The sequence below is a fragment of the Lachnellula hyalina genome (genome assembly GCF_007821495.1).
Source record: "Lachnellula hyalina strain CBS 185.66 chromosome Unknown contig00036, whole genome shotgun sequence".
In the NCBI taxonomy this organism is placed as follows: Eukaryota; Fungi; Ascomycota; class Leotiomycetes; order Helotiales; family Lachnaceae; genus Lachnellula; species Lachnellula hyalina.
In genome coordinates this window covers 22,103-48,805 of record NW_022157150.1, presented here as the reverse complement: position 1 = coordinate 48,805, position 26,703 = coordinate 22,103, and the positions used below count along the sequence as shown (strand labels likewise).

The window sequence follows — 26,703 nt, the reverse complement described above, 5'->3', positions numbered from 1 at the left end:
ACAAATTCCATTACTATTAGGTAACTCTACCGCCTCATTTGCGAAGGCAACTACTTGAAACACTACAAGCAGGCGTTCCCTCCCTACTCAGCTTATTACCTAATACGAAGGAAATTGGGACCTTCTTTCTATAAATAGCATACACGATCTGAAGCAGTTTTTGAAAGGCGGGGTAATCATCATATATGGCTTAGGGTTTATTTTTCTAATCTTCGCTTCGTAGAATTATATTTTGCTAAGGACTTTTCTTATTCCACTTACTTTCCAAAACTTTATTTTAGATTAGTAAGAGGGGTCTTCGTTTTGCCTATGCATTTTCTAATGACCTCTTTTTTCTTACATCAATGTTATTTAATCCTATGCATATACTCCTAACTTTTAAACAGACTTAGTCAAAAGTAAGGATGTCACGGCGCCTAGGGGTTTCTGCGCTAGAGGAACATTTTTTATGCATGCCTTCCCTCCTCAAGCGTCTAATAACAAGCTCTACTTCGTAAATTGCTTCAGGTTATAATACGAAGTATTATGAATTCTGAACTGGCATCTGACCCTAGGTTTATCGATCCTACGTTTCAGGTTCATGCTCGTCATTCCACTCAAACGAAATACCGGTATCCGGATATAAGTAGTGAAAACTGGAGGCTTTAACCTTGAACATTTATGATTTAGCTGTAGTAAGATCTAGTTGTAAGATTCAATTGCGGTATTAGTACCTTCTATTTTTACTTCTCTTATTCTACAAGTCACCCTCCGATTACCACACTCTGATATTGCTGCAATTTTCACACCTATGTCGACTGAACTCCACTTAAGGACATTTAAAGCTTTTCGTTAAGGTTGTCTCAAGCAAAATAATATATAAAAAATCGTTATTATTGGTATTACAGGTGTTAATATATAGAATGTAATCACTTCTCTACTATATAGTATAGACTTGATACTAGTTAATTAATACTTAGTATTTAAGTAGTATTATAAATATAAAGAGGTAATGCCTCTTTATTAACTAAGCTATACTAAATTATATAAGCTAGATAGACATCCTTCTACAGTCGGCGCCGCGACGTTGCAATTTCTGATCAAGTATCCGAAATAGCTATGGAATGCGAAAGGTGATCTTTCATCCTTCATCAGATCGAAGTACTGAATCGGCAGGGCGCAGATAGTCCTATAAGCAGAGTCTGCATTACTTCGTAAACCCTTTCCAATGATGTAAACGCAAGGATCATACGATGATTTGCATAGTAAGAAGTAAATTAAATCTACATTATGCCACATCTTTATGAATATGAATTGTTTGACACAACTTAAGTTTAGTTTATAAAGAACCTTTACTGAAGCCTGGGTTGAATTAACGGCTTTTAGCTAGCATCAGCATAAAACACATACCTACATATTCAAGTCCATAAATAGACTTAAAGCCTGGTCTGACCCGATCTATCAGAGAAGACGTTGACCGAACTTTCCGCAGTTTGTTTGCGTGAATAATCTGTGCTCCATCATCCAAAAGGATGTATTTAGGAGCGGGTGTCAATCTAAGAAAGTATCAGGATGCAGCCCATAGCCACGCAGCCACGGTCAAGCAAGAAAAAGAACTGATTTAGTTATGACCGCTTCCTTCTTCCCGAACAGCCGACCTCAAAAATAAACCATTTCATCCTTTACATTTCCCAGAGTTTCCATAGTCCACAGAAGCACCCTCAATCTCCTTTTCCTGCTCTTCTATACTCGCTCCGAATCACTTTTAAGAGCTGGATTTGAGCGTACATACCAAGTCGATCTTTGTTCGTTAAGCACCTATCCTGACATTCCAGCCATCTATCCTAGAGAGAACTCGAACTAGGCGACTGTGTATATAATAAATATTGCAGTATGTAGAGGTTGGAGAGGATGCATCACGGTTAAGTGATAGCGGAGCGAAAAAGAGTAGTTCAAAGATAGACGTGAAGAACTTAACGACTGCTAGTTACTACTAGGGGTGTACTTCTTGTACTTCTTATACTGCTGAAGCTGGAAAGAAAAAGAGAAGTTGCATAGACGCTGAAATCCAATTTCCATCTGAAGTGTTCGATTATATCTTAACGATTAGTATATAGAAGGGATCGACGCTATATACGAATGGAAGGCAAATGCAAAGGCAAAGAAACTTTGCAAACACATCCCAGGTTTTAGATATAGAGATACATATATACTTTTGCTAGATTTAAACTCTCTAGTATTAAGTTCTCATCCAAACATAGCTCACGTTTGCGCTCTATAGTAATATAGCAGAAACATTTCCTCGACCTTCTCTTCATATAGCATAAGACAACTGTTTTTCACCTTACTAGATATTAGAACACTATTTCGCTATTATAACATATTAGATAGCAGTCACGAAGTGTCTGGCGCATGACAGTATTATACTTGGCGACAATTATTAAATCTAGACTCTTGTCACAAATGGCTGTTCGTTAGAAAGCCTCGATCTCTTCATAACTCACACTTGCAATATACATTCCAGCACATCTTTTGCTATGTGTTGTTTATTCATGGGTCGTAGATATCGTCTTCCCCAGTTTCGCGTTCTTGTGCTATAGCGCAGCATTAATCTCAAATTATCAGAGCGATATTTCAAATTGTTATTGTCTTCTAAAGCGGAGCAAATATATATAGTATTGTTAATATACATCCAGTAGACAGAGATATCGCCTTCACTTCACTGCACTTTGAGATCTTCGCTATTATTAACAAAAGTCACTTTTGTTGGATGGCTTTTTGAAGATATGATCCAAACGACTTGAACTTAAAAAGCATTAGGTATCGCTTAATAATCTCTCCCTTGGATATGTCTTTTTTTATGCCGTCTCCTTTTAGTCAAAGAGATTTAGGCTCGCTTACCGGACGATGGTGTCGAAAAAATCATCAGCCAAAAAAGAGAAAAAAAAAAATAGTTATTGAAAAAAAGATTTCAAAAAATAAAAAAAGCTAAGTAAATTAGTTGCAAGCAGGATTTGAACCTGCGCCTCCGAAGAGATGTGATTTCTAGTCACACGCATTAGACCGCTCTGCCATTGCAACATTATTGGTTTTGTTGAAGAGCATATGCTTATTTCAATATATCAAGATGTTAATACCGATGCTAACCTAACCTAACTCCGAAGCGAAGCGAAGTTGCCGCGCCTGAGTTCGATAATAGTTGAAACAAAGAAGTTTCTTGACTTCAGGTATACCCTCCTATAAAGTATGCGGCGTACTATTCTTTATGTATTCCGCATTTCCGTATGCTATTTCTCCTAGTAAGACAATTACATTCCGTCTAAACGGCTACCTTGGTAGGAGCCAAAACCAAATTTTCCTTTGGCCAAAGCTCCCTCAGGACCTCCTCTAGATAAAATCCTCCTTAATTGACGCATTCTTACTATACCGGTGGAATAGCTGTGCTCACTTGTTGCTTTAATCTATAGCTCTAGGTGTGTTGTACTGAAATAACCCATAGTCCTGCACATTCACCACTTCGCTACTTAACTATAATATATTCAGGTGATTAAGTCAAGGAAATCTATTAGACGCATTAAGATTATATGCACTTTATCAGTTATGGGCCCTACGAATAATAATCATTCGTCGCAGTTACGATTCGCTTGTGAATCAAGTCTTGGAAAAGTAATCCATCCGTCCTTGCTAAAACGCTGCTCAATGCTGCTTAAGCTGTCTTACTACCATCAGCTGTCCACCAAATCCAGGATAATCTAGCTGCTACCAGTCACGGTCAAAATGTCCATGCGACTCATGATAGAAAAAGGTAGCAATTGTGGCAATCCTTAAGGAGCTGACTCTTTACATCCTCACACGTGGATCATTGATTGGGCCAAATGACACTCTTACGATGGAGGGCGGGTATGAGAGGCGAGAATGCCGAGACACCTTGACGGCGGTACTTGTATAATACTTCGCCTTGACACTTTGATAGAGGAAAAGGTATTTATTTACATGCTGATTTTGTTTATATATACCTAGATACCTTACTTTCTCTAACTCCTGCGTCAATAGACGGAGCAAGATTTCAAGGATTCTGAGCCTGTGATCCGTGCCGTTCTCCATTAGAGCGATTTTACATCACGTCGCCAACAAACGTCAACAGGGACAGGAACAGGAGCCTGCTCTGACTCTGGTGCTCTGACTATCAAGAGCTCCAACTTCTCCGAAGAAACATGTCTGCCCCCTCCTAAAAACATATTTTCCTAAATTACTTGCTTCATTATGCGTACGTTCGCACCATTTATAGCAGCCTGGACCTGCCTGCTTCAAAATTCGTGTGCAACGCCTATCGGTAGCACACAGAATGCTCTGCGGATCCCATTGGAGGATCTTACATCCCCATCCTCGCCCTTACACCAACAACACGTTCCATCCTCGAAACGGCTGCATGGCAGATTCCTACATATAACCGGTTTGTTGGTCGCACCTAACCTCTTTGTGCAAGGCTGATCAGATCCCAGATTTGCATCCGGATCCCTTCTACAAAGTCCAGGCGTCCACCGAAGAAGACAACGCCTGCCATCGAGGCAAAGGACCTGCGGGTGTTTACGGCGCCGAGAGTTCGGATTGCGACTCGCCTTTCAGCCTTGTAAACGCGACGTTTGAGTGGATCGAGAAGAATATCAGAGATACCGTTGATTTTGTGATATGGACAGGGGACTCTGCACGACACGACAGCGATGAGCAGATACCGCGAAACCAGGACGAGGTCCTGAGCACGAATCGATGGATCGCGGGGAAGTTCGCAGAGACCTTCAGTAAATCAGACGATCCTAAAAATGCCCTGACAGTTCCTATCATCTCCACGTTTGGCAACAACGACATCCTCCCTCATAACATCCTCCTCGCAGGCCCGAACAAATGGCTAAAGACGTACGCCGATATATGGGACAAATTCATACCCGAAGAACAGAGGCATGGATTTGAGAGAGGAGGTTGGTACTACGTGGAGGTAATCCCTAAGAAGTTGGCGGTGTTCAGTCTCAACACTCTCTACTTTTTTAGCCACAATGCTGCCGTTGATGGTTGCGCTCTGCGCTCAGAGCCAGGCTACGAACACTTCGAATGGCTTCGAATCCAACTACGATTCATGCGAGAGCGTGGTATGAAGGCAATCCTTACTGGACACGTCCCTCCAGCTAGAACGGATAGCAAACAGCTCTGGGATGAAAGCTGCTGGCAGAAATATACCTTGTGGCTCAACCAATATCGGGATGTTATTGTTGGTGGTATTTACGGGCACATGAATATCGATCATTTCATGCTTCAGGACAGCAAAGAGATAAGTATCCTTGAAGCTGCAACGTCTGGAGAAGTCAGAGGCATGATGGATGACGAATTTTCTATTCAATCTGCAAACGATTATTTGGAAGAGTTGCGGGAGCACTGGTCGGACCTGCCAAACCCTGCTGCAGCGATCAAGGAAACCCCCACCGAGAAAAACAGGGGCAAAAAGGGGAAGAAAAGCAAGAAGGACAAACTTCTCAAAAAGATTGGTGGTCCATGGGGCGAACGGTATTCACTCACCAATGTCGGACCAAGTGTTGTCCCGAACTACTTTCCTACGCTGCGGGTTATCGAGTACAATATCACTGGACTTGACCAGGTAGTAAAAGCAAGCACTGAGAAACTCGATTGGCCTGCAGAAGATTATGACTTCTCGGACGACGACGAGGAAACTTACTCCGACTTCGATGAAGGCGCAGACAATGACCTGTCAATCACCAAGGTACAGAAAACCAAGGGCAAGAAGCATAAGAAGAAGCCCAAGAAGAAGCCCAAGAAGAAGCCCACGAACCCTGATCTACTGGTTCCATCCCCACCCTCCAAGAGCTCGCCTCCTGGTCCCGCATATTCACCTCAAACACTGACAATGCTGGGTTATACTCAGTACTTCGCAAACCTAACATTCCTCAATAACGTCGATTACGTTGATCCTGATGTCTCTGAAGATCACATCGATGCGGAAAAATGGCGTGGCGGTAAGCACAAGGGCAAGCACCCTAAAAACAAGGTCCCCAGCCCGAAACTCTTTCAATACCAAGTTGAATACGATACCTTGACCGATCCGATATACAGTTTAAAAGATATGACGGTACGAAGCTATATCAAACTTGCTCACAGAATTGGCCAATACAAACCAGAGAAGGGAGACGAAATCGATGGAATGCTGGAAGATCTCGAAGATGATGTCTTTGAAGAGGACGACGCCAACAAGTCTGATAGCTATGATGACGAAGTCAATGCAGAGAAGCATAAGAATAAGAAACATCACAGACAACATGAGAAGAACAAAGTCTGGTTGGGTTTCATCAGGCGAGCTTTCGTTGGTACATTGGAAGAGGAAGAGCTGCACAACTTCGAGAAACCTCTGGAAATCGATTCGTGGGAGCAATATTCGGGAACGATTGATATACATGATGATGAGTTATGAGCGCGGCGACATGCATCGTTATGACCTAGCATTGTTCGGAGTTAGTTTGGGTAAACTGCGACCCTCGAGGCATTTCTTAGCGTTAGGGCGATCTCAGGTTTTGATGATACTGTGGGAACGATGACTACAGCACAGTTGAGAATAAATACTGTGTACAAGTGTTCAGGATGTGGGTTTTAGGTAAAATGCTGGATTATCGATTATCGGGGGTTTTCATGTGCACAGCTTTAGTTTGCTATCTTTAATCCAGAAAGAGGTTAGGCAAGGCCTCATCTTCAATATGTAATATGTGTTGTACCGTTCCTTGTTTGACTTCATGCCCAGCCTGTGCCAAATCTCAAGTGAGGGGGACCGCCTCCTAGTTCATTTCATCGCAGCATGTGCAAGATACCAGTTTCTTTATCGCAACGCTCATGCCAGTCTACAAACTTCAGTGTGCATTTAAATTGAATTCGTGGTTTGAAAATATCGTCTAAACAAGGTCTGAAAACGTGTAGAATTGTGAATAATTGCTAGCCTGATTAATCGAAACATGTTATTCGATAAGTTATGATCTTAGTAGACTCTAAGCATTAAAATCTTGACACTATGTGCTAGAAAGATAGTAATGTAAATCTAAGAAGTGTTTCCCTTAGGATGTGTGAATTCTATAAGCTCTTTGGATGTGTGATGTGTGAAACCGTGTGATTATTTTAAGCAAGTAAGTTAAAGCTTGCTATTGTGATTAAAAATGTACTAGTACAAGAATATTTTATACTCTGCTTTTCTTTATGTGATTATCTTTCTTGATTAGAACTGTCTTTAGTATGCTTTATATCTTGATTAGGTGAAATATAATAGAAATATATTTGCAGATAGTCTATAAGCAAAATGGTCTATGTTCACGTAGCTAGCCTCTAATATATAAAGAGACCTCCTCTTTGAATAATGCTATAGTCTTTACATGTCTCTTGCTTTCCCAAGCCTCTCATTTTCACAAGCTTATCATCTTTATAAGCGTTATGTTTTTCACAGGCTTATCATTTTTATATCACTATCATTCAAATTACTAATCTGTTGATATCAAACAAGCTAATTACTCCAATTACTTATACGTTCAAGTGACAGCTGTGATGCATGTATCTGCACGCCTCTCTTTCACTCCGTGTATACAAACATCATTAACTTGGTTCATAAGTCGACAATGGTCAAGTGATAGCGTAGTGAAAAGGCTTTGTCTCTTTCTCTCCAAAACCTGACCGTCTGATGCGATTTCTAACAATCGTCACTTCACCGTCTTTAATCAAAGCCTATAGGCAAATGTAAGCAGGCGCAATTTATCCCACCATTCAACCCAGTGAAATGCTGCGTTGCTATAATCTGGGTTCAAATTATTACTGACGTCCCGGCGTCGTATGTTTTGGCTATTGATTTATATCTTCGCTGACCTATGACAACGACTTTGGAACTCTGTAAAGTGGGCGGTCAGGGCCTCTACCACGGTGTGATGTTCTCAGTATACCTACAGGTGGGTAAAGTACAAGCCCGCAGGAACAAACCGAGGCTTGACCAGGTTTTCGACCCAACAAGATTCGTGGTAGACTCGAGAATCGAGCCCCTCTTGCCTCATCTGTTCCATGGAACTTCGAGCAAACAAGAGCTTCTTCAGCTAAAGGTACTAGAAGCCATATGCATCCAAACTCCCCGTGCCATCATCTCCCGGGAGCTGGGTTATCCCCTTTCCCCTCTCCAAGATTTGCTCACACTTCAACTTCAAACAGCATCGACAAGTGGTTCCTTTATCGCCAACTAATACGGTCTTCGCGTCGCGCAGAAGGATCTAGACCCCCAAAGAAGTTAACGATTGCGTAGATATCGCCTCTTTATAGGAGCTGATATGCTGGTCAACAGGGAAGAGAACCGTGGAGATCAACCTGCCTGACAACCTCGACAACCCCCTCGACAACCCCCTCGACAACACTTCCAGCCGACTCATACTCCCTCCCACACTCCCGCGCTCCTATCTACCTACAGCGAGGCACGAACATAGCGTCTGCCAACCCGCTCTCGACTCCCTAACGGCCTCTGTGCGCCTGTGATCTAAGGAGACGACGACAAAATATTATTGAGTATTCTACTCTTTGCTCCTCTCTTTGCTCCTCCTGCGTAAGTTCACGGAAGCTTTCTGGCATATCTCTACATCTCTAATGACTGCTTATCTCCTCAGGAAAATCTAGATGATCACCATATTGAACTAATAACACCATCGTCGCAGGATCTAAGCCATTCAACCTTTTCTGCATCACTTCGAAATCATCATTCCTTTCTCTACACCACCACATGCTATCGCCACATCTTGCGCATCCTGATCCAGCATCTTCAACCTAGCAGCTCAGCGAAGGGCCAAAGAGAACATACAAGTACAAGGTATCACTTCAAACGAAGAAAGGGGGCGCGAATCCAGAGGTAACTTAGCAACCTCCTGCTGCCCACCCCCTCACCCTATTACAGCAACTGACTTTGATGAGCAGGAGCGTGACGTCCGAATACCTACAAGAAACATCCTAATCACAAAGGCAAACGGCCACCTCCTTCCAGTTCGAATTAAATTCGATACTCTCTTCCCGAATCCCAACATCCGCCACAACACTTCCACCGTAACTTGATACTACCACGACGTGGCCTTCCAGTTGAGGCTCATTGACTTCTACACTCTTGTCGCAACCCCCTCTAACAACTCAAACCTCCTCGAAAGTCGATATAAGCTCAATTCTCTCCATCAAGTCTCGAAGGTCTTCCACAACACTCTCCCCGCAATTCGATACTAGCACTACGTTTCCTTCCAATTGAGGCTTATCGACTTCTACACTCCTGTCGCAACCAGCTCCACCTCAATTAAGCTTCGAGACCCTCTTCCTGGCACGAATAAAACTACATATAATGTCCGCCGATCGAGATCCTCGAAGGTTATACATTGACAACGACCAGCAGACGGCGATGCCCGCTGACCAAGTACAAAATCTGCCCTATGCCCCTATCATAGACGACCGACAACGGCAACCATCCTCATTTGATGAATTGGATAGCTCCTACCCAAACAACGGTTACCAACTATCAAGAATACTTCCAAGTCAAGCTCATGGTCAGGCCATCCATCATGGCTACACCCCTTCACATACGCCATCCTTTTGGCAAAATGGTCGTCCGGACCAAGACATTCGTCGACCAGGTATGGTGCCAGATTCTTTCATGGCCAGCTACGGGCGGGAGGATGGCCGCCGCCGGTCTGCTCCTGGTATGTGCGATCTTGATTGTCCTAAGCCGCCGTTCTTCACTCATGATTATCTAGCGTATACACCTTGGCAGCCAGTCCTTCAACCCCCCTACAGTCCCTACCTCAATGGCTTCCATGAGATGTACGGGTATCATCCCCAAGGTATGATGCATGGCGGGTTTGAGAGTCCTAGATTTGTTAATCCGGGACTGCCTCGATTATCAATTGCGCAACCCCTGAGAAATGAACGCCAAGAACAACAAGGTGGCATGGCCAATAGCAACTATCTAATCAGAAGAGATGGTCGGCAGCGTGATAACGAGCTTAGAGGGCTAGAAGTTTATAATGGCCATTATAGAGCTGGCCAAAGTGTACAACAAGAAACCGATGCTGGACCACCTCGACGTCAAGATATGGATTTGCCATATATGCAAAATCAATCACGCCCGAGACAGCAAAGTTTTACTCAACTTCTCCCTCGAGCACTCTATTATAATGGCCAACGTGGACCTCCACTTACCTTTCAAACTCCATCATCTCATTCGACGGCCAGAGGTTTGCTTCCAGAGGGCGGCCATAGTCTTAGACCCCGGGCGAGGGCTGGTGTCGAGCGACAAGGTCCGCGGCATATGGGTGAGCCTTTAAACGCCATGGTTCCAGGCCCATCAAACAGTGTCAGACACCCGGGCACACCACTGAACGCTTCCTTAGCCGATGACTGGCATTCGAGTGTCTGGGGAACAGCAGATGTCTCTTCCATGGAAACAGGTGATGTTCCTAAGAAGAGGGCTAGATTCGAGTCGCCCGAGTATCAGGTCATTGAGAGTGAAGCTTCTTCGAATGGCCATGCATCAGACGAGGAAGAACCCGATTCTACAATTACTACGCTGGCTGATGAAGTTTGTCAAAGAGGTGACGGCTCTGATATGGTGTCCCGGGACAAAATTCCAGAGGGCAGCAGTAGAAAAGCTCAAAGTCCTAGCTCTCGTGGCGGCAAAGGCTCTCGTGGTGGTAAAGGTTCTCGTGGTGGTAAAGGTTCTCGTGGTGGTAAAGTTCTCGTGGTGGTAAAGGTTCTCGTGGTGGAAAAGGTACTGTTGGTACGCCTAAGAAGATGCGAGTCGCGGAGGTTGTGCCCTTTCTACCATTTCTCAACTATTGCTAACGTTAAAACTTCATAGAGCAACATAAAGGCTCGAGCGAATGTTACTAAGCCCAAGGAGGAGGCGAACAAGCCCCGCAAGCGTGCTTCTGCGAAAAGGGAAAATGCGCTTGAGGAGCCTCTTCATGCTAATATGGAAGCATCGTCTGAGGCGGTACCTCGTCCCTTTACAACTGGAAGTGGAAGTCAGCAATATCCTCCTGCTTATGAAATGCAGGATGAGACCCGGGCTCTATCTCCTGTAAGTAAATTGGTAGCCCTTATAGCCACTTTAAAATGCTGACTTTATGAAGGTGTCTGAAACCGAAACGGATAGAATAGTCAGGACTTTGATCGAGGGGTTCGCTGCTGAGAAGGCGACTGAAAAGGCTGCCACTGCTCAGGGCGAGGAGGACGAGGACGGTGCTTAAGTCTTCTACGACAGTGTGACGAGTTTACACATGCATTGCTACACGTACCTGGCTACCATACCCCTTTGTACCAACACCACATCCAGACGGCGAGACCCCACAATCCTTTCCTTTTCCACCAGCACGTCATTCTCCAAGATAGACTTGGAGCTTGAGCCAGAAAGAAGATATCCAACATCACTTCACAGATCGATAATACAACCTTTAGTCCTACGAGGACTTCTTACATACTACCATTCAGGATATATCTTGTGGGGGGAGGGGGGCGGGGCCGCAAACATATGCGTTGCTTTACCCACGACCACGACCTTTTCAACAAAGGTTTCATTTTTGTCTATTAGAAAAGCGTTGAGTTTTTACCGCACTTTAGAATAACCCAACTAGAGACCTTTCGCTGCCTTCACCCATTACTGCATAAATGGTTCGTTGTATTTGGTAAGAATGTGCCCACCCCCAACTCCTTACCCCCTTTTCAGAAAAATAACAAGAAAACAATATCAGAAAGGCTTTAAGTAGCTCTGGCTCAAACTCTCAAGAATGGAATGGACAATTTAGAATCAGTTCATCAATTCATCGTAATACAATTCAACATCATGGTATATAATCCCTTTCCCCCTATTTACGCCAAATTCGCAGCCAAAAACGCAACAAAAAAGCAAACCCTCAAATCTTACAAGATCTCCCCACGTACATCACACACCAAACTACCTTTCAACCCCACGACCCTTCCTTATCCTCGTCATAACACTATGCCGAAACCACCTACCACAATTCTTCATTATCCCATCCAGCGTCTCCGTAAACCACATCAACAGCCTGCTAAAGAAAAACAGCGCCAGCACCGAAATGCTCATAATGACCGCAAACGCATACCAGTACTGCTTGGCCGTGTACACGCCGGCCAGGTCGTCGATCTGCACGGAGAAATAGGATGTCATGAGGCTGACGGGCAGAAAGACAACGGAGAGTTTGGCTAGCAGGGTGGCGGCGCGGGAGAGGCGCGCTGTGGCTTTGGAGTCTTTCTGGGCGTTGATATTAAAGTACTGAGGCGTGCGTGTTAGTGAAGGTCGAACTTAGAGGGAGGAGAGGGGAGACTCACTGTATTCCTCAGTGCGTCTTTTTCATCCAGGAACTCTCTCGTCTGGCTGAGAATCAAGAGTTGTAATCTGTCGCCTAGTCGCTCAAACCGAGCTAGCGCTGATCTTGCTACTACTACGGGGTTTTCTTTCTCAGCTGAAAAGGTCGGTCCGGTAGCGCTTAGGCTCCTGCTCATACTACGAGGGGTTGCGGAGCCGTTGCCGTTAGTTGTTGCTGTTCGGGGTGGCTCGAGGATTCGTTGTATGAGATTCTTGTAGCCTTCGTAGACGTGCTGCATTTCTCGGATTCGACTGCCGAGGACGTGGAGTCGGGGGATAATTTCAATGTCTGGCATGTCATAGGACTTCTTGGTCTGTACATGTTAGTGAAATGTAGTCGGTCGGGAGTAGTAGGTGTGTTCTACCGTACTATCAAAGATTTCCTTTTGCTGAAAACAGTTAGCGGTATTCTCTGTGAAAATTTGGTGAGCGTAAGCGTACTAAGCTTTTCAATCCTTTACCAAATACTTCTACAGCAGAGTAGACAGCGCGCCAGTCGTCAAAGAGATAGTAAAATAAATTGCTTGAGCCCTCCGATCCAGGATCATCAATATCCAGGCCTTCCAAAGCTTGCCGAACCGACTGCATGGAGAGGGGGTCTGTGGAGTCATGTTTAACTTTCGAAAGCTGCTTCAAGACGCTAAGCAGATTTAAACGCGTTGACTTTAGATCCTCTTCATTTAGTCTTCCGGGGTCTTCTTGGAGCGAAATGACAGTATCTGGGAATGTTAGTAGGTGCTTTGGACCGGTCCATATATGTGATCCTTACTATCATTGCATAGTATCAACCAGGAGTACAACCGACGCTGCTTCCCCTCCAGATCTACCGTGCCATCTGTATGGGTTTCGGGCGAATCGTGCTTCTTTCTGTGCATCCAATTGGCACCAATACATATAACTAGACACAAGATTAGGGGCATGCCAACTGCTGCAAACGTATCCAAACTTACAGCGTCTCCCATAGTCAATAGCATGATAGTTTATCATCTGATCCGCAATCGTATAATGATCAAAGGAACTGCTCTGACTACTTGTGCTGGTCCTGGATTCATCAAGACTCTTCGCTCCAACTTCGGGGTCGTCTTTTGGGAATCGGGGCCAAAACGCATGTTTATCTTGTTGCGCAGCCCCTTCTGTCTTTTGTTTTGGTTCTGTGAGGATTATGCCAAGGAGCCTTCGAGAGAATTGATACTTTTCGCCCAGAAGCATTACTTGTTTCTCTTGTAGATTCGGTGCCCAGATGTTGCTAGCAAAGCGTGTAATTAGCAGTGAACGTAGCAAGCAAGGCGGAAACAGCTTCTTACATCCATCGTACAGGCCGACGGTCTGGTGGCTGAGGAGTGTGCAATAGATTCTTGAAGCGTTTTTCATCCAAATCGAAAGCTATTCGAGCCTCGTCCAATCCGAATTCGACGACAAAGTTCCTTGTCGACGCGTTGAGAGCTTGCTCCTCACTCTTCTCGTATACCGCGACATCATCGTAGTCTTCGAACGTGCCTTTCTCATATTGGGCCATGGTGAATTTTGCTGCCACAGAGGTTGCGAGGGAGTGAAGAAAGGGAACACATGGTGAATATGTACCTTTTGACCCAGGCGTGTACTGTAAGCGCCTCCAACTGCATGTACAGTACCTGCTGGTGCGCGCAGCCTTGTGGTCGCTGCAACTGTGAGACAAGTGGGGCTGGCACAGCTGACACAGCCCGACATAACCTCCTGTTCAACCAGCCTTCAACGTGACGGCCAATCAAGTGGTACATAACAGACCAAAGTATTTCCTTAGACTGTTCAAGTACCTTCGGAACCATAGCCAGTGCCCCTTGTGCAAGAGTAATAGTTCCTTGCACAACCCAGCCACCCCCCTCCTTGAAATACTAGGTACTTCTTGCGCGTGTTACTTGCCTTGTTCCTCCTTACTTCACCTTCTCTTTCTACAACATGCCGTTCGAGATAATCCAGATCCCCCGGGGCGATAAGAATATTCGTACTTTTGTAGAACGTTACAAAGAGTTCCGACTCCTTTCCCTAAAGGTTGCACCCGAAGCGTTTGGCTCGACACTCGAGAGAGAGCTCGCCTTCACTGACGAGACTTGGTACAACCGTCTAGCAAACCCTAAAGCAGTCACGTTTCTAGCTCTTCAACGGGGTCGCATCGTTGGGTCATTGACAACCATTGGCCCCCTTCCATTTAGCCCAGATGAGTACGTGCCTTGTTCCTGTCGTCACGCTCACGATACTTCTATGTATTTGTGCCCCACAACCTTTTTTATCCTGTACATCCAAGGGTAATATCTGTCTGACAGTCTAGCAGATCGTCTGCTATCAGTAATCCATGGGATTCGCTAGACGGTGAGCTTCCTGCGCATCTAAAAGAATCACACTGGCGTGTCAATGGAATGTTCACACTTCCCGAAGTCCGAAGACAGGGCGTTGCCAAAGCACTGATGGAGAAAGTTGTCAACTTTGGGTCTGAAGAAGCTTCAAGAACTGGAAGGACATTTGCCGGAAGTATAGTGGTAGATGCAGACAACCCTGCTGCCAAAACCCTCTACGAGAGCGCTGGATATGTTGTTATCAAAGAGGAAACCCATTCCCCTGGAAGTTCTAGGACTGTTCTCTTGATGAAGTATTCGCCGACCCCAGCTGTTGCCAAGACTCTCAATTGAACATTTTCGGTGGAATTGAGTGGTACCTTTTTGACAGCCTTGCCGAAATTTGGTCTGGAATCGAATTCGCATTCTAGGTCCTGATTCCTAGGCTATAAACCTCCAAGTGAGAAGGTTGTTTTGAATACAGCTGCGTTCTAATTCCTTTTGTCTTCGATTACCCTCGAGGTCAATGTCTCAACGTTTTCACAGATTTCAAGAGCGTTCATCATTACGATATATAATTCAACCACGGCATTCCATTTCTAGTTTGCGAAAATCACTCGCCCTGAACCTACCTGTAATCAACATGACCTTTCCAGCAGGACAACCAGGACTAAGGCGTTCCAACTGGGCGCAGAGGGCCCCAGTTGTGGCTGTGCACCGCCGCACCTGCGAGTGCACCGCCACACCTGCGAATCAAATCCAAGCACTTTTGTGCCATCAACCCTGTGCTTCCCCGAATGTATCGAAAACAGGGCAGCAAGAGTTATCCTGACGTATCCGCAACTGCGGGCTTCTCGATTTCCAGGAAGATGGAAATCCACTTTTGCCACAATATGTGTCTTGGAAGAATATTTAGTAGGCGGCTGCGGCTGTGCCTGGTTGATATTGAGCCCTTGCCAGCCACATCTCATCAGTGAAAATAATGATGAGACGACGATAACTACAGAGCGAGAACATGTTTTCGCTCAATTGACTCTTCTGGTCTATATAATAATCACTCCAATCACATTCATCATATTGGAATCCAGAAAGCAGCTCATTGCAACTCACAAAATGCTGACCTGGAAATTTCGCTCCGCTATCCTGGCCCTCTGCATACTACCCCACGGTTACTCGCAATTCATCTCCTCCCTCCCACAGTGCGTCCAAAACTGTATAACCCAATCAGACGACGAGAACTGCTCAACCTTAGATATCAAATGTCTCTGCCGGGCCTCAGCAGGCAACTTCCTGCCAGATCTCATCACATGCATGCACAGCAACTGCGATAATAGCTTAGACAACGACGCGTTCCTCATGCCGCTACAGCTAGCTTGTCAGATTGCTGGGACGCCGGTTCCGGATTCTGCGATGCGGAATGCGGAGGACCAGGCGAGTAGTTTGGCAAGTCAGGTTACGACGACGGTTACGATGGGCGGTGAAACGAGTGGGAGTGCAGCGGTGGCCTCTACTACTCCGGGGTCATCAGAGTATATCGAGTATTCCGTATCGACTGCTACGATCACTACAGCACAGGGAGGGTCGACGTTGACACTTGTGTTTCCGGTCACGATTGAGAGAACAAGTACGCTTTCTGGCTCGCTGTTAACGAATTTGATATCTGCATCCACAAGTTCCACGTTATCATCATCTGTTTCCCCGACTTCAGGAGTAGCGAGCAGTAGCAGCTTGAGCACTTCGCCGGTAACCACGAAAATAGCACCTGCATCGACGAGCTCTGGTGGGGAAGGGGCCAGTAAGATCTCTTCTGCACAATCGGAAGACTCGACGAATAGCTCTCCCTTCAAAGACTCGAATGTTGGTTCGGCGCAGAGGAGTGCAGATAATAATTGGCTAGGACTGGCTGTTGTGGTTGTTGCGGTGTGTCTGTGGCTTTAGTGTTATATAATGTATGGCTTTATGACTGACGAATAATGGTTCAAGAGAAAAAATCGAGGTTTTTTAATTCCGCATGTTATTTATTGTCCCACTGAGGATTGCTGGTTACTTTAGCTTTGAAAGCAAAGCGTTCGAACTACGCCTTTTACCCAATTTTCTTAGAATCTTACAAACTTGAAAACAGTACTAGACATATGACATTAATGCTGCAGATTCTCCGGATGCAAGACCGGCCTTCTTTTGATAATCACACCAACAACTTTCGCAGTCCCTTCCTCGATCACAACTAGATATTTCAATCCCAGTTTCCCAAACATCTCAACAGCATACTCCATTGGTGCTTTGGCGCAGATCGTCAAAGGTGTCCGATCAACGAACGCCGAGAGAGGACCCTGCAACAAGTCGACCGATTCGTCATCCTTGAGCACGCTATATTCATGGATAGCGAAGTCCAGTTCTCCTTCTGCAAGATACCCATGCAACATCCCATCGCCATCAACCAGAACAAGCCCCGCGACCATAAGTCTCCTAGCCTTGAGCTGCGAAAGCTTAGTCAACAGCAGTGGTTTCGAAACCTTGCACTCCGACCCAACATCAACAGTAATCTCCCTCATCCCTCACAATGCCCAAGGCATGCTCCGGATCCAAAAACGGACGTTCCAATACCGTCTGCGCGAGATCATACACGCCCTCACTACTCAACGCATCCGAGACCCATTTCGCTACCAGAATTGCGATCATGAAGGGTGGGATGTAGTCCACTTCGCAGGTGCATTCGAACATGATAACTGTGAGAGACGGTCATGCGCGAGACGCCTGCAAGAAACGCCGCGCCGCCAACCGTGGCGAAAATTCCGGGCGAGATATCCGGTATTGCTTGCCCGATTAGGCGGCCGAAGAGAGCGCCGAAATCTAGGGCTGGAATGAGGGTGCAAGAGGGGACTTTGTAGCCGAAAGTTATGATGGTGGGGATGAGTTTTACGACCGTGCCGTAGACGAGTCAGCCGTAGTAGTGGCCCTTTTGTTCCTGCGCTTCTTGGGCGCATAACCACGATGCTTCAGGATTCCGGCAGTCGACGAGGAGGTTCTTGATTATGACGTCGCCGGGTCCGCGGGTTCGCGCGGGTTAGGGGGTCTGGGTATTGGAGGAGGGCTGTGACGAGGACTACAAGGGCGAGTCCGAGGATTGGGTTTCTGCTGATAGAGTATTTGCGGAAGGTTTTAGACCAGAGTAAGTTTGCTTTGCAAAAGATGCCACCGAAGAGCTCTCCTACTATGTCGAAGAAGATGAAAACTAGATAGTGTTCTGGGAGGTAATTGACTTAGTATTTGGTTTCCTGCAAGTTCTTAAATCAGTATTGCTGAATCGGAAAATTTCTGTATGTCACAAACCCTCCGAAACATCATGATTTCGGCGAGAGACAATATAACAAAGTGCGAAAAGTCACTTACAAGTTACAAAAAAAACTAGCTTGTCTGTTTCATTGGGATTCAGAGCTTTGGGTACAACTGCTGCAAACAAATAGTAGAGGAAAGCACGCCATAGGACCTTGCGAGGGGAATATGTGCCAATTTCCTGATATATCGTTAGCGCAATCCCATAGAAGAAGGGGTGTATTCAAATCACCTCGTAAGAAAACACAACTCCACCTATTGGAGCACCAAAGGCGACGCTGAGGCCAGAGCTACAGGCAACGCTCAGCATCTCCGCATTTTCTTTCCATTATCTCTGTATTTGGGGAAACAACTCGTAACGAGGTATCCTACACATGTAGAGATATGAATAAATGGTCTTTCTTTACCTAAACACACATTCGGTTGCAACGGCGAGTGTCGCACTAACGGCTTTGACCAGGAGGACTTTAAAATCCAGAAAATGGGGAATGACGGATCCGGACAAGATAGTCTTTATTTCTGGCATCCCACTTCCAGCTGCCAGGGACATAGATTTGCCAGTGGAGAGACCTAGGTCGCCCTTTGAATCTTGGGTCTTGGTCGTGTTGTTTTGCTGTTGGTAATTTGGCTCTTGTGGTCATTGTCACGGTCCCGGCGATGATGCCGAAGAGCAGAGCAGAACCAATGTATATCCCAAACTTTCCCCAGTAGTTGTCAGACCAGATATTCTACGCCAGGCAGTCTTCTCTAACGTTGTCCATGATCCCGGGCAGGGGGCTCTTCTTGATACAGCATGATTCTCTATTCTTGAGAAAGCTCGATGAGCTGTATCCAAGCTTGTAGTCGCTGATGGTAGCTTCGGCGATATCTTTGGTAATAGGTCAGCGTCGAAAGGTAGCAATTGGAGGACATATGGGTATTTAGCTGCTCACCAACGAGAAACGATACAATGGCTGTGAGGATGCCAATCAATGAAGCTGGTACCCATCCTTGATATGAATCCCAGGCAGCGAGGCAGCGAGGCAACGACCCTTGAGACTTTGATAGACTCTATAGCCCTATATAGGTACGAATCTTTGATCTTCATCAGATATCAGTATGGAACAGGCTTATCGACTTGGAATTCTACCAAAATCATGTAGCCAGTCAATGGTTGTGTAATCATTGTACGACAGGCGCTCTCCTATTGCAGTTTCTGCTAGAGCTCGCTCTCCTTTGGACAATGGGAGGATATAATTGATGAGGCATCTTCTAACTCAACGTCATTGCTCCTTGTGCTACCACGTCTGTGTCCACTCAATTGAGCTACTCTACTTTAGGGTCCAGGAGCTGAGTGTGTTCGTTAGCTTCCTCGTCTTGAGACATGGCTGTCTCTGCCTGACTTCCAAGCAACGATAAGAATAGTAGAAGACATAATTGTAGACGTCGATGTAGCTTGACCTCTCTTTGGCGTGGATAACTAAAAGTCTCCCGAAAGATATTCAAGCCACCACCAAGAGTAGTGCATATATTGTGATTAGAGATTGCCGATAAGAGTGATAGGCAATTGAGCTTTGCTAACATTCGATGAGGGTGTTATTTATAAGACTAGCAGCATATTCGCTTGAAGTTCGAACCAGGTTGTTGAAATTGTAATACTTCGACGGATGCTTAGGAAGTCTTAGTTTTTGATACTGAAGGTAAACCTACGATCTAAGGTCATGGGACCGTATGCATTCTATCATCAGAGAGCGAAAGTGCCAGACTCTGTTAAAGGGTGACAAACAGAGAAGAGAATAAAAGTTATTGATTCAGCTATCCTGCATCCAAGACAAGGAGTTTGGTTGCGGATGGTATACTCACGTGACCTATGACATTCATATACACCTTTGCGGCTACACCGGATTCAGGGTCCTTTTTCAAAAAGGGGTGCACGTCACGCGACCCTGTCCTACTTCTGTCATAGCCGCGTGGACTGGTTTGTTTATTATCCACTTCAATTTATTGTCTTGTCGAAACCTTCACGCATTCCCGTTATTAATCACCAACTCTTTGGAGTCACTTTGCGGAGACGATTCACCCATTCAGTGCGAGGAGTAGAAAACTTTTGCCCTCAACAACCCCACCTTACAACGGCCCCCCACCTCTCAAATAACCCTAGATACCGTAATTATTATACGAGTACAGCTCTCGACACAGCGCACATATCATCTGTTCTACAACACGCACCCTTGTCAAGCACATGCTAGGATACGTGATTCCAGGAAGGAGTCTCCGCAATTTCTTAGAACCTGTTGAATGACGCAATTGGAACGAACCTGTCTCCAGATAACGACTTGAACTCAACTCCATCAACTTGGGAGCTTATCTGGTGTTCTACCCATTTCACTCACGCACCATAGCTAAACTATAGTAAGTGGCTTTCTCGTCCATTAAGACTATGATTTAACATCTTCCAGCATTCATCAATCTGCACCGACTTTCCCCCTCATTACCTCCGAAAGTCAACAAAATGGCGACGGCTTCAGAGCCCAAATCTGCTGTCGGAAAGGTTCGATTCATACCTCTCAGCTTTAATCAAGCCGACTCAAACACCTCAGCTCTGCGCCTTATCTATACTCTCAGGCCGGAATGGGAGAATAACGGCGGGAAGGTCGAATTAGTTCGCTTTACAGATGGAATTACAAATACGTTATTGAAGCTCGTGAACAAGAGACCAGGTCTATCGGAGGAGGAGATAGATAGTGAGGCTGTTTTGCTGAGAGCATACGGCCAGGGTACCTCTCTGATAATTGATCGTGAGAGGGAGACTCAAAATCATGAATTGCTCATGCAGCACAATCTTGCCCCCCAATTACTAGCTCGATTTCATAATGGGATGCTGTATCGTTTCATTCGAGGAACAGTGACACAGCCAGCGGATCTACGGAAAGAAGACATATGGCGTGCAGTTGCCAGACGTTTGGCGGAATGGCACGCCGTTGTTCCTTGTCTACCATCCTCTCGAGAGCCCCTAGCGACAGAGGTCACAGGAAGTGAACAGCTCGGAATCTCCGCACCAACCCCGAGTAAGAAGGATCCAGCGTTGCAGCAAGCAATTGACAATGTTGCACCCGGAAAGCTTGCTCCTAATGTTTGGACAGTTATGCAAAAGTGGATATATGCACTTCCAGTTACATCCGATGCAGAAAAGACCAGACAAGCCAACTTGCAGAAGGAGTTAATGCGCCTGGTTGGCGAGTTCAGTAATCGGCCTGGTCTGGGGGAAAATAGTGTGAGTTTTCCCGTGCTTATGCAGAGTATTGGCAATGAGGGCATTGAAAGTATTCCCAACAGTGACTGAAGGATTGCATGTTGTTTTTGAGTTGTGCTGACGTTTCGCTAGCTGGTATTCGCTCACTGCGACCTATTAAGTGGTAATGTGATCATACAGCCACGCTCCGCAGGAGTCACGAAGCCCAGTATGCCTGCGACTGTCAGTTTCATCGACTACGAGTATGCAACACCCTCTCCTGCGGCGTTCGATATCTCAAACCATTTTGCTGAGTGGGGCGGATTTGAATGCGAGCATGGTCTTCTGCCAACCCAATCTCAGCGACGTGACTTCATTCGTGAATATATACGAAGTTACTTCGCCCATCTAGATCATGATAAGGAGTTTGACGAAGAAGCCGAAGTCGACAAGCTCTTCAACGAGATCGATACCTTCCGCGGAATCCCTGGATTTTACTGGGGAATATGGGCCCTGATCCAAGCTACTATATCACAAATTGACTTCGATTACGCATCGTACGCAGAGGTCCGATTGGGGGAGTACTGGGCATGGCGAGCAGAGACAGATGGCAGCAGGGCTGCAGCAGGGAAAGAGAAACCTCTGAGAGAACTGAGATGGGCGCAGGAGGCGTAGATTCATGGCACTGCCTTCTAGAAGCCCCACAAATTCTCAGAGAAGCAACCCTCTCATGATGATGAGATGCAATTACACAGCCGGCAGGGCGTGGCCATACCGAAAGATACAGCGGTTAAGAATCTCAGCCTCAACGCTTGTAGATTGAGACAGCTGGCATCCTGGCATTTGTGGCGTTGGTTCAATAAAAATTGCGGAAGCAAAACTTAATGACAAATGAACACAATACTTGTTCAAGCATCTGAGTATCGTCGTTTAAGTCCCTGAAGTCGTCGAAGAGAACGGAATCAATTGAGCACGTGCGCCATGCCTGTTTTAGAAACACCAACCTCCCGCACTCGCAAGATCTACTCGAACCCGAGAGATTGGATTTGTATATGTTCCTGGATCCCTGCATCGAGACCAAAGCCGTTGACAAGTTCTGTGGCTGAATCCACTCTCTTGGCAACAATACTTTCTAGCATTATGCTCATTGTTATTGATTTTGATACCGTTTCTTTTAATGTAAGAGGTGAAGTCTCATTTCGTACTGAATATTATACCTCTGTGATCAGATGCAAGAAGACTTGTCGAAATTCCCGAACAAGACAATAGAACTTCCAAAGTCTTCAAACGGCATATTTGCCACGAAGGCTTCGGTTAAAGGTCCTGCAGAATACACTGCCCGCTGTGGATCGCAAGGAGTTTAATGCATGGCGACAGGGAAGGTCCCATGCTGCGAATAGCATCATGTTTCGCCAAGTTCCCAAGTTCAACTTTACGGAGTAAACCAGAACCCCACCGCGTATTACTAATTTAGTGGGCATGGGGAGTTTTGGTATCTCTAGTTATTATTTGATCTTGAATCATCCTTCGCAAGCTTCATTCGGGAAGTGCTCTTATTGTCGGTAAGTCCGTACGATATCACTGGTTACATTACGGAGCAACAGGGAGGGACCTTCTCGAATCATCCTTCGAGAAAAGGTCCTCCTCCAGCGGCGCCGCACTTGAGCCTACCCTTGAAAAATTATTAAAGGCAAGCGCAGGCGCGGGGAAGATTAAGCACCAACCATACGAAGTACTCCATGCTTTGGAGGGTGAAAGCCGGGCTTGCCAAGTCGCCTCCCGTCTCTTGTTTCGTTTCAAATTGTGGGCAGAGCAGCCAGATTTACGCACGGTCTTTGGTCCTATGCTTAAACAAGATCAAGGTGACGAGCCGCACGTCCTGTCGAGGACTGATATAGAACGCTTATCAATACCCAATCTGCTATCCATTGATTTGAAACCGCCTTACGCTAAAAGTTACCGGCACTTTTAACGCGAAATATTACTACTACTATCGTACTTGTAGCTGTCCGCTGTTCTTCTTACTCGCGAGTAGTATGAGAAGCTCACCTAAATGAGTCAGTACATCGCTTAAATTTTGGCGCCGCAGAAGTCAGGCTGGCTGGGCTGGGCATGTCTCTAGAACAACTGAATTATTGTTCTTCAGAGGAGGAGGCGGAAGGGGAGCAATGGAAGTAGGGCCGGCTCCCACGTTTTTTCTGTCGTGTACTGTACTCGTAAGCTGCTGCTACTGCTTATGCTGCAGTCGAGTTGGGTTGGAGTTGGGGAGGGTTGGTCGGTCACATCGCACGAACCAGCATGGCGGATCAGACGGTCAGACCACGGTACGGCAGTGTCTTCACTGAACGGCGATCCTATGAGGCTTCTCTCTGCTCCTTGTTCTCCATTCTTTCAACAGCGCTTGGCTGTCCGTTGGTGACAGCAAGGCTGCACTGCCACTGCGCCTTCTGTTACATGGGATCAATTGGACAGGTGTTTCAAGTCTTTCTCCTAAGTACAGTAAACACAGTACTGTACTGTACTTTACATTACTGTATGATGCAAGGACTAGGATGGTCTGGGGCTGAATCGCGCTGGTTTGATTGGTAAAGATTTACGAAGTATAGCTAGCCGTTGCGTTTGGCAGCAACAATGTCTGGATGGCGGCCATTTCATCCCCGCGGATACAAAGTTTGGATGCATAAGGTACCTAAGCACACTTCGTATGTACAGTAGGTACCGCTGTAGTACCCCACGTTTCCTCTTCCGCAGTTTGCACCGCCCATTAAATGTCGATAGCAGAACAAGTGTTTTACTAAAACTACAACTGTTTCTGCATAATATCCCAAGAAACTTCATCATATGATTAGGATCTAGGTTTTGAACAGCATAACCGCTGTGGATAGAAACAGCGCGGGAAGGCGTAGGAAGGGGTATCTATCTCTCACGGAATACTTCGTACAGTACACCGTCTTGTGAACTAAAAGCCGACTCTATTCTCGGAGATCTTTCTACTCCGTACTCGGATCCGGCTTACAAGCTCCATGACACTCCCCCACAGGATTGGATACTTCGTACGCTCGACTTTTAAGCTTCCAGTCGTAGTGCACCGGCTCCGCAACAGCGTTAACTCAAGGCTCTTGGTCTCGTGGCAGGGGACCCACGCGCACCTAGCCCTGCGTAGACGCGCTTCTTACTTCCAATTATACGGGCGGAAAGGCTCAGCCTTGATACCAGCCTCGAACTTACTAAGGCTGGGCTGACTCTTCCAAATCCTCGTGTGGAAATATCGAAGCTACAAGTGAGCGGAGCTTTAGTGGCTTCTCAAAAGACATGGGAAAAATGATCCTTGGGTCGATCAAGCTGACGCCGTCCTAATTTCGATGTTCCAACACTAGGATGGCAGTAGTGGCCCAAGGCTGAGGCTAAGCTAAAATGGAACAGTGGCCCTCTTCAGAGTCCTTCTCCCAAAAGGGTATGCATGGGCTAACGGGTGGAGGGGGGGGGGGGGGGCATGCAGATTGGAAAGAGTGGCGGCAGGACGACGGAGACTGAGCAGGGTACATAATCTGAACCGATCCCCTGCTGCAGGATTTACTTATTAAAGTCGTTGTATGCTCGAATATATCCCCAAGGGTTTAAAAGTCCTCCTCTGTCCCACGATGACTCTTCAAACCGTCACGGAACACTCAAGACGATATTCTATCACTTGCAACATGGATTCGGCAGCAGACAAAGAAGAGCGCAAGCGCGAGGTATGCACTTTCACATATGCATACAACTTGATGTCAATAACTAACCTAAATCTCCAGTACAATCGACTCGCCCAAAGAGAATTCCGTACGCTTAACCACATAGTTACTTCCTACCCGCGCACAAACTAATTGAATGCCTCAGGTCGTAGAAGGAAGGACCATCTTAAGAATCTCGAGCAGGCGCAAAAAGAACAGAGCTCGGAGCAATCAGAAGAGATCGAACGTCTGCGATATCAAAATGACGAGCTGCGGAGAGAGAATGAAACTCTCAGAGCACAGCTCTATGGCTCTTCAACGCCTTCATCCCACGGCCTTATACCCGCATCAATGAACGTGCCATCTCTCTCAAATGAGGGACGTGCATATTCACTCTCCCCCTCCATCTCAGGCACATCATTGTCGGGCACTGGTAGCCCTCCAGCAACCATGGCTTCAGACATGATGCCTATGGGGGCTCTATCTTTGACATCTTCAATGTTATCCCCAGCCATGCAAGCATACACCGACCCATCTGCTCTATCCACTTCGCCTTACTCAATGGTACATCCATCCGGCCTCCGTCATAATTCACAAAGCTCACCTGAGTCATCAGGGTTCCGAAGTTCTCGATCTACAATGGGACCCCCTTTTCAGGCTATGAATATGTCTCAATCGGCCGAGGTTCAAGCACCTCAGGGGGCAGGCCAACAGAGAGCTGTCCCTCAGCAGTCACGGTTAGTAGCAGAAGCGTTGATCGGACTTCAGTAAAACTAATACTTGGTTCGATAGCATGTCTCTGGTACCATACGATCGAAACAAAGCGAGAGCGGAAATCAATCAAATTTTCCGGCCGCTCTACTCGGATTCATCAATCATCACGAATCCTGAAAAGCATCTTGCAGTCTTACGGTCTTTGAGTGATAGCCTGCCAAGTGTTCTAAAGCCAAGCAAGGCGCAACTCGAAACACCGCACTATTGGGGAATCGACATGATAGCATCTCCGTCTCTCCGCGAGCGCTTGCTGCAGGCCGGATCCGATGCAGCACAGGGTTTTATTGTAGAAATAGGCATTACAGGATTAGAAAGAGAGGATGTGGGGCAGCTGATCATCTGGGGAGATGATCCTCTGAATGAGATGTCTTGGGAGTTCTCGCAGGCCATATTGGAGCGCTGGGGATGGCTACTAGGGCGGGATTGGGTCAACCGCGCAAACTTATGGAGGCGGCAAAGGGGGGCTGCTTTACTTCCGGGCTGGTGAGGGGAGGGGTATTTTCAAGATAGGAAAAGTCATTTTGGACCTAGCGATGGTGTTTTGGGCGCACAACTAGACGAATTACGGATGCACATTTATACGGCCATACTTAATACACAAACAAACTTTCAACCAGGCTCGCCTCATGATATGAGTGAGATAGACAACAGAGGGGAAAAGAGAGAAAACGGTGCTTCTGAAATTACGGCGTTCGGCCTCCGTTGTCCGTGCTCGGTGTTAGGAATATGGGATGGACTTGGGCCATGGTTGGGAGAACGTTCCGCCGAATGACGCATTGCTAGGATCAACGCTCGAGAAGTATTCATCCAATCTCTCCCCTGTTGTTGTTGTTATTATGGTCCTCTCAACTTGTCTAAATTGAGGTGGTACTGGATACTAGGAAATATTCAAAAATGGGGAAAGCTACTATTCCCCAGCAGCCAGGATGAAGCTATACCCGCTAACACTACACC

General features: G+C 46.2%; 9 protein-coding genes and 1 non-coding gene across 10 annotated transcripts; 5 read left to right on the top strand and 5 right to left on the bottom strand.

Annotated features, from left to right (window-relative positions):
* Window positions 1-2,978: 2,978 nt before the first annotated feature.
* LHYA1_G002742 lies at window positions 2,979-3,060 on the bottom strand. Its single transcript has one exon. It is a non-coding gene; the product is annotated as a tRNA-Ser (tRNA).
* A 1,182-nt stretch (window positions 3,061-4,242) lies between these two features.
* On the top strand, window positions 4,243-6,454 carry epp-1 (Endopolyphosphatase; the record flags this gene model as incomplete). The annotated part of the gene is made up of 2 exons (XM_031147716.1): window positions 4,243-4,432; window positions 4,482-6,454. The coding sequence occupies 2 exons, from the start codon at window positions 4,243-4,245 to the stop codon at window positions 6,452-6,454; spliced, it is 2,163 nt and encodes a 720-aa protein (XP_031006917.1).
* Window positions 6,455-11,980: 5,526 nt separating this feature from the next.
* LHYA1_G002740 (uncharacterized protein) lies at window positions 11,981-13,928 on the bottom strand (the record flags this gene model as incomplete). The annotated part of the gene is made up of 7 exons (XM_031147715.1): window positions 11,981-12,319; window positions 12,376-12,726; window positions 12,778-12,801; window positions 12,854-13,131; window positions 13,182-13,310; window positions 13,363-13,658; window positions 13,717-13,928. The coding sequence occupies 7 exons, from the start codon at window positions 13,926-13,928 to the stop codon at window positions 11,981-11,983; spliced, it is 1,629 nt and encodes a 542-aa protein (XP_031006918.1).
* Window positions 13,929-14,347: 419 nt separating this feature from the next.
* Window positions 14,348-15,075, top strand: LHYA1_G002739 (uncharacterized protein; the record flags this gene model as incomplete). Its single annotated transcript, XM_031147714.1, has 2 exons — window positions 14,348-14,610; window positions 14,721-15,075. 2 exons carry the CDS (start codon window positions 14,348-14,350, stop codon window positions 15,073-15,075), a joined length of 618 nt encoding a protein of 205 aa, XP_031006891.1.
* Window positions 15,076-15,834: 759 nt separating this feature from the next.
* On the top strand, window positions 15,835-16,659 carry LHYA1_G002738 (uncharacterized protein; the record flags this gene model as incomplete). Its single annotated transcript, XM_031147713.1, has 1 exon — window positions 15,835-16,659. The coding sequence occupies one exon, from the start codon at window positions 15,835-15,837 to the stop codon at window positions 16,657-16,659; it is 825 nt and encodes a 274-aa protein (XP_031006890.1).
* LHYA1_G002737 (uncharacterized protein) lies at window positions 16,170-17,442 on the bottom strand (the record flags this gene model as incomplete). The annotated part of the gene is made up of 4 exons (XM_031147712.1): window positions 16,170-16,647; window positions 16,830-16,845; window positions 16,913-17,198; window positions 17,281-17,442. The coding sequence occupies 4 exons, from the start codon at window positions 17,440-17,442 to the stop codon at window positions 16,170-16,172; spliced, it is 942 nt and encodes a 313-aa protein (XP_031006895.1).
* A 275-nt stretch (window positions 17,443-17,717) lies between these two features.
* Window positions 17,718-19,042, bottom strand: CLCN3 (H(+)/Cl(-) exchange transporter; the record flags this gene model as incomplete). The annotated part of the gene is made up of 6 exons (XM_031147711.1): window positions 17,718-17,953; window positions 18,112-18,235; window positions 18,287-18,344; window positions 18,462-18,667; window positions 18,807-18,922; window positions 18,991-19,042. The coding sequence occupies 6 exons, from the start codon at window positions 19,040-19,042 to the stop codon at window positions 17,718-17,720; spliced, it is 792 nt and encodes a 263-aa protein (XP_031006894.1).
* A 121-nt stretch (window positions 19,043-19,163) lies between these two features.
* LHYA1_G002735 (uncharacterized protein) lies at window positions 19,164-19,419 on the bottom strand (the record flags this gene model as incomplete). The annotated part of the gene is made up of 2 exons (XM_031147710.1): window positions 19,164-19,302; window positions 19,364-19,419. The coding sequence occupies 2 exons, from the start codon at window positions 19,417-19,419 to the stop codon at window positions 19,164-19,166; spliced, it is 195 nt and encodes a 64-aa protein (XP_031006893.1).
* A 1,126-nt stretch (window positions 19,420-20,545) lies between these two features.
* On the top strand, window positions 20,546-21,940 carry Etnk1 (Ethanolamine kinase; the record flags this gene model as incomplete). The annotated part of the gene is made up of 2 exons (XM_031147709.1): window positions 20,546-21,307; window positions 21,419-21,940. 2 exons carry the CDS (start codon window positions 20,546-20,548, stop codon window positions 21,938-21,940), a joined length of 1,284 nt encoding a protein of 427 aa, XP_031006892.1.
* Window positions 21,941-24,858: 2,918 nt separating this feature from the next.
* On the top strand, window positions 24,859-26,236 carry LHYA1_G002733 (uncharacterized protein; the record flags this gene model as incomplete). The annotated part of the gene is made up of 4 exons (XM_031147708.1): window positions 24,859-24,999; window positions 25,057-25,084; window positions 25,142-25,712; window positions 25,768-26,236. The coding sequence occupies 4 exons, from the start codon at window positions 24,859-24,861 to the stop codon at window positions 26,234-26,236; spliced, it is 1,209 nt and encodes a 402-aa protein (XP_031006899.1).
* Between the last annotated feature and the right edge of the window lie 467 nt (window positions 26,237-26,703).